The following is a 15,813-nucleotide window of genomic DNA, read 5'->3' as shown; positions in this document are numbered from 1 at the left end:
TAAAGTAGGTTAAATAACGTAAGGATAAGGAGGATGTAGTAGAATTAGTAGTATGGTGCGATCATCCCAAAAAGATCAAGTAAAGAATATATTATGGAGAAATCTGCGATTTTTGATTTAATGGGATGGTACGTCTGGTGGTGAAACTATCATTTTTATTCATAAAATAGGGATATGCGAATAGCATAGTGAGTAGTTTTATAGGTGGGAATTGATACAGAAGAAGAACTAAAGAATAATATTTTTATCTATAAGTCGACCAAATAATGTCTTGAGCTAAAATAATCCAATAATGGGTGTGGACATAAATCTAACATTGTAGATTCGGTGGAGACAAATAATGGATGGGTTAATTCCTCTCACACTTTCTGGTGTATCAGAGGGTTCTACTTCTACAGTTATATGTTTTCCAGTAAGAGTCGTAGCAGAAATTTGCATTCCACCGCGTAGACGAAGCACCAAGTGCAATGTGCTTTCTTTTTGAATATTATAATTTGATAACATTCGACCATCTTCCAACTGTTTGCCTGAAAATTGCGTTTTTTATCAGTTTTCCGACTTTAATTCAAAATTGAAAACAACACAAACAGATATAAGGTATTATAAATGAATCACAATTATTATGTATCAATCTCAATTCTAATCTCTACATTTCACAAAAAGTTTTAAATCAATATTCTAACAGGAATTTAATCAATGAGTTGAAATTAAAAACTACTTATTTCTCTGTTTTTCATATTTGAAAACTTCATAAACAACATCTTCCTTCATTTAATGATGATGCAATCTTGCATTTCCTACAGTATACCTAATACAGTAAGATAGAAGGAAGTGAGTCATTCACTAGATACGTCATTCAAAAATCAATAAATCAACGTAAATTACACCTTTATCGCGCATTTGTTTACTGTTATTATTATAGAAGCATACCAGCAAAAATAAGCCGCTGTTGATCTGGTGGGATGCCTTCTTTGTCCTGAATCTTGCTTTTTACATTTTCAATTGTATCTGACGGCTCAACTTCAAGTGTAATCGTTTTTCCTGTCAACGTTTTCACAAATATCTGCATCCCACCGCGCAAACGCAAAACCAAGTGAAGCGTGCTCTCTTTCTGAATGTTATAATCGGACAAAGTACGTCCGTCTTCCAACTGTTTGCCTGAAAACACAATTCCCAATGTTTACATCGCGTATTACAGTAAACAGGAAAAGATCAACTTTGTATAACATAGCTTCGCGTCAACTAATCTACACTTTACTTACCGGCAAAAATCAGACGCTGCTGATCGGGTGGAATTCCCTCTTTATCCTGAATTTTACCTTTCACATTTTCAATTGAGTCTGAGGGTTCCACTTCCAGAGTAATGGTTTTCCCAGTCAGAGTTTTGACAAATATCTGCATTTTCCAGAGAGTTTATCTAAAACACAACAAATAAATTCCACTACTAATGAAAATTACAACCGTTCTGCATAATTATTTACATTTAATTACATGGTGAGGTGATTTTACACTACAAAGTAGCATGTATATGTATACAGTGAATCCCGTTACACATAAGGTATGACGAAAACAACAGATTTATTTATGAATAGTCTAGTCAATAAGCTATTATGATGTTTTCAATTTTTAAATATTCTTTTAAACTAAATAATGAAATACGTTGAAAGTGTAAAAATACTATAAACAACAAATTTCAAAAATAAAGACCTACTCACCACACGCTGTAAAATGACGAAATAAACACGACGCTCTGATTTGCACCACTTATAGGCAATTCAAGGTCACGTGTTTTAAATGATTCTCAGGTTTTTAATCATTGAAATCTCATAAATTTATTTTCTATGAATGGTAGAATGCTTTCATCACATTTTTTAAAGCAGAGTTTTGCCAAAAAAATTATTAATTAATTTTTTCGTCAAGCATTGCGTTTTATAAAGTCTTTTTGGAAACAGCATTTACAGTAGTAGACGAGGATAAGTGAGTTTTTATTTACAACCGGAAGTGAAAATTTCGGCATTTTGAAGCTTTTATTCTAGGAAAACGGAAATCTTATTAATTCTTATGAATCTGTCTGATTGCATGATTGGTCCATTTTTATCCATTTTTATTATTAGTATTTTATCTTTTGTTCAGAACCTCACCAATCTCAAACATTTTGTTGATGAACTATGTTTTGGAAGACAGTTTCAAAAACTATGTGCTGAGTAATGCATAGGTAAACGAATTGTTTTCAAATACTAGTTGTAAAACAAATATCTGTGTTTTTTAAGAAATATAATAAGGCTATGTAGAAGTAAAAATAAAGTGCCACTTATTTTGGGGTTAGGATAATTCACTACTGTTATTTACCTAGTTAATTGTTCTGCATTTCTTTATAATTTGAAATGCTGAGGGAATGTAAAATTCAGAAGGATTTAGAAATTATACTGCACCACAAGACTGTTTAAAAGAAATAAAATTTTTGTTCTTCAATGAAATATCATTCACATGTATAATTTACTGTTTTGTAGATAACTTTAACGAACGAATAGGTTGGGTTTGGCTACCCACTTAACGCACTATTAAGCAATTCGGATGAATAAATTATTTGTAACAATTAAGTGACTATTAGTAATTTCTGATTGGCGAAGTGATTTTATTGGTTACTATATTTTATTGGTTTTAAACAACTTTTGTGCAATTTGTTTACAATTACTGTTTACATGCTTGTTTGGCATCATTTAATTATGTGTATGGTTTTGGCATGTTTTGACGCCCAACAAATTTTTGCTCATAAAAGATTTGAATGGAAGTAGTCTATTTTGAAAATTGTATACATAATAGCTAGAAATTGGTATGTTGAAAAATACCCAAAAGGTTCAAATTGCGATTTTTTTACTCTCAGCCATCATAATACATAACAGACTACAATAAATTAAAAAAAAATTTAGAATAAAGATTTCCGTTGCTTTAGAAGAACATTCCTAAGTCACAGTTCATACAATCTAATTAGGGGAAGAGATATAAAAACTAAAAAGCCACCTGACTCTAAAATACTCCAAAATCCAGTTCGAGGGTTAAGAATAAAAGGCAATATTGCATTTTATTATGATCAATTTATATATTTTCGAACATATTTTTGATTAATATTAATGGAGACTATTTTAAAATTCTCTATAATTTAATGAAACAATTACTTATCATGTACATTTTTATGAATAACAAAATAATTGTAATTTTATTGATCAGCAATAAATTTGACTGATTTCTCAGAATGTATTATTATCTGTTAGAATTTTAATAGAGAGAGAGACGAGCAGTATTAATTCTGCCAATTTATAGAACAGTAGTCTTAATTCTTCGATCATGTACATAAGTGAATGCGGCAAAGAACTAGCGATCTATTCACTATTATCACAGCTAAAGCAGCATAAGCTTAACACAGAAGCAAATTTTTGAACTTTATGGAATTTACATGCAGAAATGTGATGATTATGTTGGGGTGAAAGAGATCACCGTTTTCTAATAGAAATGCATATTTTGTTGCCACTTCCTTTATTTCCTAAATATATTATGAAGTTAGGTACTGATTATTTCATAAACAATAATAATTAATAATATGCATTCTAAGAAATGAGTAAAAATTAATGTAGATAAAAACTATATAAGATTTCTTAGCTTATGTCTTTTTGTTATTTATAGCGCAGTGAATCATGGAATTTGGCATGGAATTTGTGGATGAAACTAGTGAACATCTTCTTTTTCACTATAAAAAAATTAACCTTTTTGCGGTCGTTGTTGCCATATGGTAGCACAAAGTTCAGAGAACGGCAATATTTGATCAATTTCAGGTAACCACTTATGAATTTTCTATTTCATTCCATTTTCCTTCCTTTTCATCTGACAAAAAATTCATTGCACATTTTTATGTATTAATTGAGATATTCATGTTTAATGGAAAAATTATGCATTTATATAGGTGTTGGTATAACAATTATAATAAATACTGGAAACAAGGATCAATAAAAATGGGCACTGTCAATCATCACCATTAATTGCAAATAAACAAACCCTGTTTAATAAATAAATCAAAGACAGATTGAAAATGTTTGTCAGAATCGTTGAAGTCATGATCATAATGCGTTTGTATCATCCAAAGAGAAAAGCGAATGCTGAAATACGTTCAGCTGCCCGTATATTTTATTTTAATAACCTTTACACAATCACAAAATCCTAAATGCCGAGCTAATAATGGCGTTGCAAATGTAGATTGGTCAGTTACGAAAATTCATTTGAAAAAGAAATTACAGCATTATTGAATTGTCATCACATTAGGGTGCTTTCAGGGCAATATTATACAAAGCTCCAGGACAAATCAGAGGCAAAATTATCGTTTCAGATAGCGCCGGTGCATGGGTGGATGGAAACGCGGACCTAACACAACGCGACCAACAGTCGTTTGGAGTCACCCTGGAACATGTTGTAGGGAATGACAATAACATAAAATTTCTTGCATACAACAATGTCCCACCAGGCATGCCCAACGTAAAAGCAAAGTCAAATAGCAAAGGTATGAAAGTGAATCTCAAAACTTTCAGTATCAAATTGTCCAACCATTTTAAGGAGTGATAATTCTGCAAACAACTCCTAATACTGATGCCGCTTCATGGATTGTTCATACTGTACCTGGATTTCCAGCTGCAAAAACGGGCTACAGCTGGCCAGTAGCTGAAAATGCTAAAGGACATTTATTAATTTGTTTAACTATTTCAGAAAGCCAAATAAATGCCATAGGTTTGATTGACTTTTATTCAAATTGTTAATACTCATATTTTCATTCATATTTATAAAACATTCATTTCAACTCCACGTAAAATTAGCACCTTCTTCCAAGAGTGAAATTAAAATTTTCAAGTGTAATCACTTAATGGACCGTTATCATATGTAATATAAATGAAAGATTTAGTTAACGACACCTTAGAAAGAGGAACAAGATTGTACTGATACATTTAATATGTATCTGATGGTACTTTTTGTTTAGCTGCATCATTGCTTCGTGCTGAGCCTTTAGTACATTATAATGATATTCCTGAAACTGAAACCGTAGGAATGCAATATTTCAAAAAATTATCAGATGGACAGTTTCCTACAGTTCCTCCATATTTGTCAAGGCAATCGATTAAAACAGCAGCACAGGCTGCGGTAACTGTAAACGTTTACAGCAAGTCAGCAACATCCAGATATGGTAAGTAGTGGCAAACAACAGTATGAAAAATTTATTTTTAATACTTTATGCAATTATGAATGAAAATGTATACTCATAAAAGAAGATACAAATTTGAAAAACCAAAATATTTGAATGATATAAACTGAAATTTACAAATTAATAAATGCATATATATTAATAAAATATTATATTTACTATGAATGTATGATGATTGATTTATCAAATGTGCAAATTAAAAGATAGAGGAATATTTTTCAAGTTTCTGTAATACTGACAATGCGCATTTGCTTTCAGTGAAGCTTGAAAATAAAATTTTATTCTTCTACACTTTAAAATATTAAAAAACAAGTTATGATATTTTGCATTTGTTTTATCAATATAAAATATGTAGCAAGTAAATTATTCCACTTCAGAACAAATAAAATTAAATTTTTAGAAATATACAGGAGAGTGATCGTAAAAGCTCTTAAAAAAACGATAAAAGTGTGGTCAAGAAGAGACAATAAACTGAAAGGAGACTGTAGAGTAGTGGAAAGAAATATTCGTTTAATCAAAAGCCCTGCTCCAGTTGGCAATCACAACACTAATCTTGATGCTGATTTGACAAACTGGGCTGTTTCTGATCCTGGAAATATATTTTGCCTCATTGACAGGCCATATGCTGTAAATACATTTAAAAAATTTTTAATAACTGAAATGACAATTTATCTTTAATTTAGAAAAACCAAACTGTCCAATCTGCGATGGCAGTTTGTATTGATCAAGCAGATATTTTCGCCAGATTTAATGATATTGCTGCTCAGGTTGAAAACTGCCCGTAGTGAAAATATTTTGTAAATGACATATCAGACTTGTTTAAATTTTGTTTACTGATTAAACTAAAAATAGTTGCATATAATATGTAATCCTATCTTAATTGTTTTGTTTGCATTCAATGGTACATCTTATGTTATATTATATGCAATTTAGAATTCGTGAAAATATTTTAGAAAATGTTTATTATGTGCATAAAAGTTTTCTTTTTTACTTCTTGAATGGTAAAATGAGATTTTAATTTGTTATTTCTGCACTTTTCTCGCTGTGCTGATCTTTCTTGTTCATGTTCTTGTCACAAAATATTCTGCAACGCGTAATGTTTTGGAATTATTTAAAATTGTTTTATTTTAATTTGATATCTTATGATCCATTAATGATTTATTTTACTATTTAAATGGAAAGTTGTTTTGAAAAATTTCAGTAGATGTTGCCAATAATACTCTTTTATTTTTTTCTAAATCAATACTACTTTTTCTTATAAATGGTTATTTTTCAATTTTTAAATGTTTTTTTTGCTTATTTGAAAAATCTCTTTATTGTTCTACTCTATAAATGTGAAGTTGAGCTGTTGCTCAACTGTAATTCGGCAGTATTGAATAGCGTGGCATATGGCAATGGATCTTTCCAAAGCTGTTTCTGTCGTACTGATCATTTTTATTGAATAATATTTTTATTTTGAACATTATAGCTTTTTTATTGTCATGATATGAATAAAACCTTGCTAAGTTTTTATTGTTTCAAATGAATAATATAAATGAATAACTGTGAATTTAGTGGGCAATAATAGAGCAATGTCAAATTATATATTCATTTTTTTCACGTACAATGGACTGAGGTTAATGAAATGTCAGGTATTTGCTTGTAATTTTGTACCAAATGACTGCTCATATTAAAGGAGCGAGCTATAAATGTGCAGAAAACATATCAACAAATAATTTTTCCATACTTGAAGTTGAAAATTATTTTTGTAAACGCGCTAGACATTATTTTACATGTTTACTGGTTATCATTATTGTTTTTCTGTAAAATTCAAGATTACTGGTATTACTGAATTTTATGTTCTCAACAAAATTTTCAGCTTAAGCAAGTGAATCGAAGACAGATTGCAGTAGATCAAGTTGCGCTTGAACAAATCGCTTGGTTTTCAAGTTCGTGTTATGCAGAGCATTTTAGCTAATACAAACAATAATGCTTTTGGAAAAAAACTGTTCAAACTAAAATGAAATTCCTGTTAAGCAGAGCTTGATGTTTGCGTTAACTGAGCCCAACATAATGCTATTGCACATGTAAATTTTCATTCCATGAAAATTGTTTGTCGCGTTAATAGTGTTAACCTGATCCTACTGTATTTCAGATACAAAAAATCAAATTTTATAAATTGCAATATTTCAATTAATTAGAAAATGTCGATAATTTGAATGGAGATGAGAATTTTACATTGCTGATAAATGAGTAATTGCATAATATTCATAAAATAATTAGGTTGAATTTGCGATGATGCTAGCAGCTACGGTTAGCGACCGGTATAAAACAACACGAACTACATTATCAGCTTGCAGTAAGTTTCAGACATGAGAGAGTCTGTGTGTTGTGCCCGCTTGTGTTTTGTACTATTTGTTAAACTTTAACAGAGCCATATTATCTCTTCAGCGTTTTGATCTGCATACAAACATGCCTAGAGAACGCGCATCAAGACGTGAATACGAGCAATGATGGACGAGCAGGCAGGACAAGCGAGTCGACACATAACTGAAATTTTCATGTTTGTTTGAATAAATACAAATCTGCAGTTCATAAATGCTAACTTTAATGTGCCAGATGGAAACCTAATTATGAAAATGATAAAAATATCTTCAACGTTATAAAATAAAAATTATTTAAAAAGTTGAAAAATTTTTTTATAACAAACAAATAAATTACTAAGGTGATCATTAAATTATGAACTTAACTTCACTTTTGCTATCAATGCAAATGACTATTTCAAACTATTGTTGTAAATATGTCATCAAGTTATTACCAACACTCGGACACGGAAAGTAATATACTGTTTAAAATTTATTTCTAAATACGTATTCATATTGTGTGTAGCAAATCTATAAAATTACAAAAATCAGTCCTACATTTATTACTTTACTACCCTTTTTAACTGTTGCAAATTTAATTATGAAACTATTTGTTAATAATGTTGGCAGGTAGATGCAAGACAAATGTAAAGTAAAATTAAATAAAGACAACGATTTATGGAATTGAAGCCATTTGGTAACATTACAGCTTGAAAATCAGATTTATTGAAATAAATATTTAAAATGCACTGAAAAACATTAAAAAGGATCAAATTATATAACATTTACATCACAATGTACAGTTTCTGAGGTTTCACAAATTTGCTCAAATAAATTAAGCAAAATACTAAATAAGAATAACTTGAAATAATTAAAGAATTATCTGCAACATGATATTTTGTGAAAAATAAAAAAAGATTAGCATAGAAAAAAAGTATAGAAACTGCCATTAAACCGAGGAGTCAATATACCAGCCGCATAGAAATGGAAACACAAATGAAAAAATTCGACTTCAGGTAAATTATATTATGCATAAGATATGCTTATATGTGCAACAGTTCACAAACAAATCAACAAAGATAACATTTCATATGAAACGCTGCAGCTTTAAGTTCAACCAATAAACAAAATTTAAATATATCTGATATATCATTTCATGGATGTTTTCACTACAGGCAGTTTTCAACTTGAGCAGCAATGTCATTAAATCTCGCAAAAATAGCAGCTTGATCAATACAAACTGCCATCGCAGATTGGACAGTTTGGCTTTTCTAAATTGAAAAAAATTAGCAATTCAATTATTGAAAATTTTTCCATCAATTTACAGCATATGGCCTATCAATGAAGCAAAATATATTTCCAGGATCAGAAACAGCCCAATTCGTCAAATCAGCATCAAGATTAGTGTTGTGATCGCCAACTGGAGCAGGGCTTTTGATTAAACGAATATTTCTTTCCACTACTCTACAGTCTCCTTTCAGTTTATTGTCTCTTCTTGACCACACTTTTATCGTTTTTTTAAGAGCTTTTACGATCACTCTCTTGTATATTTCTAAAAATTTAATTTTATTTGTTCTGAAGTGGAATAATTTACTTGCTACATATTTCATATTGATAAAACAAATGTAAAATATCATGACATATTTCTTAATATTTTAAAGTGTAGAAGGACAAAATTTTATTTTCAAGCTTCACTGAATGCAAAGGCGCATTGTCAGTATTACAGAAACTTGAAAAGTATTCCTCTATCTTTTTATTTGCACATTTGATAAATCAATCATCACATGCTCATAGTAAAGATAATATTTAATTTATATATATGCGTTTTATTAATTTATAAAGTTCAATTTACATTATTCAAATATTTTTATTTTTCAAACGTTTACTGTTCTTTTTGAATATGCATTTTTATTCATGATTACCTGATATATTAAAAATAAAATTTTCATACTGCTTTTTTGACACTACTTACCATATCTAGATGTTGCTGACTTACTGTAAACATTTACAGTTACCGCAGGCTGTCCTGTTGTTTTAATCGATTGTCTTGACAAATATGGAGGAACTGTTGGAAACTGTCCATCTGATAATTTTTTGAAATATTGCATTCCTACGGTTTCAGTTTCAGGAATATCATTATAATGTACTAAAGGCTCAGAATGAAGCAATGATGCAGCTAAACAAAAAGTACCATCAGATACAATTCAACCTATCAGTACAATGTTGTTCCTTTTTTTAAGGTGCCGTTAACTAAATCTTTTATTTATATTACATATGATAATGATCCATTAAATGATTACATTTGAAAATTTCAATTTCACTCTTGGAAGATGGTGCGTAATAATACTATAATGCATAATTTTACGTGCATTTGAAATGAATGTTTTAAAATATAAATTAAGTGTTTATAACATTCAGTGTTAACAATTTGAATAAAAGTCAATCAAACCTATGGCATTTATTTGGCTTTTTGAAATGGTCAAACAAATTAATAAATGTCCGTTAGCATTTTCAGCTACTGGCCAGCTGTAACCCGTTTTTGCAGCTGGAAATCCAGGTACAGTATGGACAATCCATGAAGCGGCATCAGTATTAACAGGTGTTTGCAGAATTATCACTCCTTGAAATGGTTGGACAACTTGATATTGAAAGTTTGGAGATTCATTTTCATACCTTTGCTATTTGACTTTGTTTTTACGTTGGGCATGCCTGGTGGAACATTGTTGTATGCAAGGAATTTTATGTTATCGTTATTCCCTACAACATGTTCTAGTGTGACTCCAAACGATTGTCCACCCTGTTGTGTAAGGACTGCGGCTCCATTCGCCCATGCGCCAGCGTTCGTTGATACGATGATTTTACCTGAAGCTTGGCCAGGAGCTTTGTATAATATTGCCCTAAAATACTATCATCTAACTGCAAAACAATAGTGTCGTATTTTATTTTGCCAATAATTTTTAATAACCAACCAGTCTACATCACCTCCACCGTCTGCTTGCCTGCATTTGGGATTTTGTGACTGTGAAATTGCTATTAAAATAAAATATGTATGCAGCTTAACGTAGCTCAGCATCTTTTTCTGTGTCATTGCATGAACAAAATGCGCAATGATTATGCATGGAAATATTGTTTATTTGAAGTTGATTAATGTTTAAAATCTGTTCTTAATTTATTTATTCATGAAGTTCTGTTTATTTATTTTTTACCAGGCATTGATAGTAATGTGTTTATAACAGCACTTCTTTGTAATTTAATTTAGCACATTATTATTTTTAACAAATAATCAAATATTTTTATTAAGATTTAAATATATTAAAATCTTTTATTAAATTCGCAGTGATTCTAACAATTTCATTTTAATTTTTAGCTTATTGAAAAACATGTACTTTTTTCTTCACTTGATTTTTAGTGTCAACTTATATGTGACTACAGGTGTTCTGCTGTGGAGTTCACTTTTCTCTCAATTCATTTAATTAACAGTTAAAAATGGCCTTCTTCTTTAACTGACAGAAGCATCGAATGCGTTTGTTTATCTGAATATGAGCTAGGTTTTCTTCATCAGACGTTGTTAAAAGAATATCCTCAAATACGGATACAGTCCGGGAATACCAACAGCAGCTTTGTCAAGAATGTAAGAGGAGCAACATTGACGCTGAACTGTAAAAGTTTCACTCAGACTAGATTTTGATTAGTGATGATTATTTGCGCATCAACTATAGCATTGTCAACTGGCAGCTGTTGTTAACGCTAGCTTTCATCGCTTATTTTTCCACAAATATATAAAACTGCTCACTTGTATAGTAATCAGTCTGGAACTTGAAGATCAAAAGAAAACGGAAAGCAAAAGTTCATCCTCTTCTGTTGAAATCAAATTTTTTGGGTAAATAGAAGATTAAGAATATGGATCCCTCACCCAGTCATATTCTCCAATTGAAAGGGATGGAAAATAATCTTCTAGTTTGACCAGCAGATTTTCCAAATAGGTTGAAGTAAGGCTTGAAGTTTTCTCATATCCCTCGCTACTCTTCACCCCCGACAGTAGTTGAAACATTTCAACATTTCCTTCTGCCACTGATCATTCCAAAGATTCACTCTTTTTTGAATCGAAGAATCTTGTCATTTGAAGTCAATATATTTTCATTGGAACCTTGCAGTTTCTTATTCAATAGATTCGTGTGACCAAAAATGTCTGCTAAGTAAGCGAGACTCTGCAACCATTTTTTATGTTCAAAGCACTTGGAAAAATTTGGCTTATCGTTTTGTTCAAAATATATCTGCAATTCATTGAGCTGAAACACCCTGTTTAGAACTCTTCCTCTGCTTAGCCACTGAATTTCTGTATACAGCAAGAAATTTACGTGTTCTTTATCCAAGCTTTCACATAGCTTTTTGAACATTTTGGAGTGAACGGGTCTTTGTTTGATGAAGTTGATCATTTTTATAACATCGTCAAAAACTTTTTTCAATTTACCTTCAAGAGATTTTGAAATCAGTACCTCTCTATGAAGAAAATAGTGTGTTGATACAATGTCAGGATTTTCTTAATTAACCAGAGACACAAAACCTCTCATGGAACCAACCATTGACAAGGCACCATCAGTACAGATGCCAACACAGTTCTTCCAGGAAAAGTCTTTTGTTTCCAGATGTGAGGACAAAACATTAAATACATCTTTTCTTTTGCTCATCTCAGGCAGTTCCTTGCAACAGAAAAAGATTTCTTGAATTTCACATTCGTTGATAAATCTTACAAAAACCAATTGCGTGACATTTGTTGGTGAAATCTGTTGACTCATCAACTTGAATAGAAGAAAAGCTGCTATTTCTTAGTAGATTACATAAGTCCTTCACAGTTATGTGACATTTTATTAACACGTCGCTATTCATTAATTAAATTAAGCGACTTATCGTACTGCTTGAAAGTGGAATATTTTCAATTTTCCGTGCTCCATCGTGTCCCAACATTTTGCCTGCTATAATTTTGCATGCTGGCATTATTAGGTTGTCAGCAATTGTGTGACTTTTTCTTTTCTGCGTGATCAATTCCGCAAATATCAAATAACTCGCTTCTTGAGCCTTTTCAGTCACGTTTCAAATATTCACAAATGATAAACTCTGCTTACTTTCAGATTCTAGTAGCCTCTCAGAATAAGCAGCACTTTTATCTTTCATATGACTGTGATTTCTTGTCACTAGTCAAGTCAGAACTGCTTGGATGCAACGTATTCAAAAACTCCCACATTTGGGGCATTAAAAACAAAATAAACAATTAATGTTCGATTAAATAAGAGAAAAACAGAGAGAGCAACAAAACGAGTAAAAACTGTAAGCTACAGTAAAAACAAATAGAACTCAGGTAAACATCAGTTTCCACCAAATGCTCACAATGGTGAAAATTATTAGTAGATACGTTGACCCTGCGTGCACATCGTTAGTAGTGTGCAAAATGCCTGGAATTATCGTCAGAAAATTTGCAGTTGTGACAATATTTTGCAGAACCCCGTTTGAGAAACGATGATCTAAATCAAAGCTAGATTATGGTGCATACAAAAGAAAATTACCCAACCGGTTCACGCTGGAAAATATAATTTGCCTATTAAAATCACTTTGAATAATTAAAATTTTTTCGTTTAATCAGAATCACATTGCGAAGCACGACATATTTTAATTGCTAAGATTGTTTTAGAAATAAAACTTTTATTCTAGAATGGAAATTCCGTTCTGTTTTTAACTAATCGTGTTACTGTCACTATGTGTCATGTTTACATCGTTTCTGATGGAGTAAACAAGCGTTGTTTGCTTCATTTTTATCCATTAAACTTGAAATTTGACCGGGAACATGTGTAAGTGATATATAAGTTGGTGCCGCGATGCCGAATCAGTCACATTCATGACAGTTGACAGAAGAATAATAGAAATGAATTTTTGACCAACAGAGACCGTGGTGTTGAATTTTCTGAGCACTGTAAATGCGAGGAAAACAGACAGGAAAATGATTATTGAGCGAGACGTGTGGTAATTATTGAGCAGCGTTATGCAGAGTTACGACGAACGTTAGAGTTGTGTATTATTATCTGAACTGTCGATTTGCTTGCATTGTTGTCTATTCTCTATTGACTTCCATCGTTGAAATAAGATTCCATACTCAGTATTTCGTTTTGTTATTGTTCAAAGAGCATTAGCTTGCTTTAACGAGACGAGCAACATTCAGTTCAAATCACCCGCCACATCGTGTATGCGGGAAAAACTTGAATATCAGATTGTAATATAATTTACAATATAGTATTTAGTATAAAATTTTATTGTAGTAATTAAAAAAATCTTTATTGTCAAAAAATATTGTAAATTGGTTATAAAAAATAAATATATCACTCCAGTAAATAAATTTGCTATTGCCTACTGTAGTTCTGTTGCAGAGAAAATGCAAAAATTAAAATGAGTTCTGAAAGTTTTATTTGATACGGAAACATTTTTTCATATTATAGATGTAAAGTTATATTATTTTTCAATAAAATTATATTTTTAATTTTGACTAAAAACTAGCAAAAACAAAAAATTGCTGCTTCGTTTATTTCATAAAACTTGGATGTTCATTATATATTATTTTTCTTTAGTTTGATTATATTTCTTAAATAAATTATTATATCTCTTATTTTAAAAGTATTTATTAACAGACAGCTCTTTCTGATACCATGTATGTTTGACTTAATATACAATTACTTGATTTTCATATTATTCAAACTGTCACCAATCCGGATTTTTGATAATAAATACTCACATTTTTCATGATTTTGATTTACTTTTTATTTTAATTTATTTGAAATGAGTCATTTGTCTCGGCCGGAGTTGAGACTGCGCAACTTTTTGGTGAGGTGCAAGGAAATGGCAGCTGATATTAAAAATGTGGACTTTTGTCATTTCAAGGCTGTATGTATTAATATAGATATTTAATCATGAATGATTACTTTTAAATATATATATGTAATGATGTTTGTCAGTTGTATACTTTAAAAAATTTGATGTTCATTGATTAGTGAATTATTACAAGAGTAATTTTATTTTAGTACGTCAAATTTGCAGAAAAATTATTCTTTGATTTTTACCTGGAATATGGAAAGTAAGATTTTTGTAATTTTTTACGCTTCTAAACAGATAATATTTCAGAGTTGTTGATAAATCTGTTGTAATGGCATATGAGCGTGACGTTCAATTTCTGCTGCAGTTAATGAAAATTGGTGAAGTAAATGAGCTTGACAAGCAGAAGCTAATTACTCAAGGTCTTTCGGACAGGGATGATTTTCCATCCAAAACTATTAAACGAACTGTCCCATTGGAAGATAAGCGCGTTACTTTGAAAGAATTGAAAGTTTTATCAGTGGAAAACCAAGCAAGAAAAATACGTTCTCAATTGCTAAACGTTAAGCTCGATGGTAAATTATTTATTCCACTTTGTACAAGGAATAAATTATCAATAATTTACTTTTTTTCTGTTAGATGAATATTGTGAAAATGAGGGATTTGATCGCATGTTGGAAGATGAACTTCAGGATAAAATTATTCAGCAATTATCAAAGTTATCAAAGAATTTAAAGGAAAACGTTATTTCCTATGGAGATATAGTCCGCAAAGATAATATGGTTTGTTTGCTTATTTATATTCAGCTATGACTTGTATGTTTGAGTAGAATGTTTTACATTATTATTATTATTGTTCATTTGAAAATGAAGTTATAAACGAAGTTTTCTTTCATCATAGAAGAATAATGAAACTCATTATAGCACTGTTTAACAGAATTAAATTGTCATTTGCTTAAAGCAGTTTTTAAATTTAATTTGTACAGTTTACCTTTTTTTGTTTTTCGTATTTCAATATTTAATTTCTTTTTATTGCAAATATTTAATAACTCATGATTTTTAGACTATTAAGGAGGCATGCACACTGACAGATAAAAATTCTTCCAATCTTACTGATAAAGGTAAAGAACTTCGACAGCATAGTTCCAAATATTGCGATTGGTGGTTTGCTGTATCTGTTGTTATGATGATTTTTATTTTCTTTGCAATGGTGCTTTTCATGCGTATTTTTCATAAACATTGAATTAATGCACTTTGTTGGTTAAAGAAATAAACCAGTTAAATTATTTATTTTTGAAAATGAAATGCTTGATATAATAATGTGCCGATTTAATTTGAATTTGAATTTAATGGCTGTTTAATTTACAGTATCTCA

At 30.5% G+C, this 15,813-nt stretch overlaps 5 protein-coding genes across 5 annotated transcripts; 2 read left to right on the top strand and 3 right to left on the bottom strand.

Moving 5' to 3' along the window:
* Nucleotides 1-315: 315 nt before the first annotated feature.
* Nucleotides 316-1,401, bottom strand: Tsp_07294a (ubiquitin family protein; the record flags this gene model as incomplete). The annotated part of the gene is made up of 3 exons (XM_003381565.1): nt 1,263-1,401; nt 931-1,158; nt 316-527 (listed from the first exon to the last, which is right to left on the bottom strand). Coding segments are annotated over exons 1-3 (579 nt in total), but the record flags the coding sequence as incomplete, so codon positions are not given.
* Nucleotides 1,402-4,117: 2,716 nt separating this feature from the next.
* On the top strand, nt 4,118-7,199 carry Tsp_07295 (deoxyribonuclease II family protein). Its single transcript, XM_003381564.1, has 7 exons — nt 4,118-4,172; nt 4,379-4,549; nt 4,603-4,773; nt 5,021-5,224; nt 5,643-5,869; nt 5,926-6,009; nt 7,101-7,199. The coding sequence occupies exons 1-7, from the start codon at nt 4,118-4,120 to the stop codon at nt 7,197-7,199; spliced, it is 1,011 nt and encodes a 336-aa protein (XP_003381612.1).
* Nucleotides 7,200-7,711: 512 nt separating this feature from the next.
* On the bottom strand, nt 7,712-10,657 carry Tsp_07296 (deoxyribonuclease II family protein). Its single transcript, XM_003381563.1, has 8 exons — nt 10,550-10,657; nt 10,258-10,489; nt 10,034-10,222; nt 9,557-9,760; nt 8,910-9,136; nt 8,772-8,855; nt 8,374-8,409; nt 7,712-7,771 (listed from the first exon to the last, which is right to left on the bottom strand). The coding sequence occupies exons 1-8, from the start codon at nt 10,655-10,657 to the stop codon at nt 7,712-7,714; spliced, it is 1,140 nt and encodes a 379-aa protein (XP_003381611.1).
* Nucleotides 10,658-11,672: 1,015 nt separating this feature from the next.
* On the bottom strand, nt 11,673-12,579 carry Tsp_07297 (conserved hypothetical protein). Its single transcript, XM_003381562.1, has 3 exons — nt 12,498-12,579; nt 12,135-12,400; nt 11,673-11,792 (listed from the first exon to the last, which is right to left on the bottom strand). The coding sequence occupies exons 1-3, from the start codon at nt 12,577-12,579 to the stop codon at nt 11,673-11,675; spliced, it is 468 nt and encodes a 155-aa protein (XP_003381610.1).
* Nucleotides 12,580-14,406: 1,827 nt separating this feature from the next.
* On the top strand, nt 14,407-15,559 carry Tsp_07298a (hypothetical protein; the record flags this gene model as incomplete). Its single annotated transcript, XM_003381561.1, has 5 exons — nt 14,407-14,511; nt 14,649-14,701; nt 14,749-15,014; nt 15,079-15,221; nt 15,502-15,559. Coding segments are annotated over exons 1-5 (625 nt in total), but the record flags the coding sequence as incomplete, so codon positions are not given.
* Nucleotides 15,560-15,813: the final 254 nt, after the last annotated feature.

The sequence above is a fragment of the Trichinella spiralis genome, assembly GCF_000181795.1.
Source record: "Trichinella spiralis strain ISS 195 chromosome Unknown Scfld1, whole genome shotgun sequence".
Classification (NCBI taxonomy): Eukaryota; Metazoa; Nematoda; class Enoplea; order Trichinellida; family Trichinellidae; genus Trichinella; species Trichinella spiralis.
The sequence above is the reverse complement of the archived record's forward strand: the minus strand, read 5'-3'. Positions and strand labels throughout refer to the sequence as shown.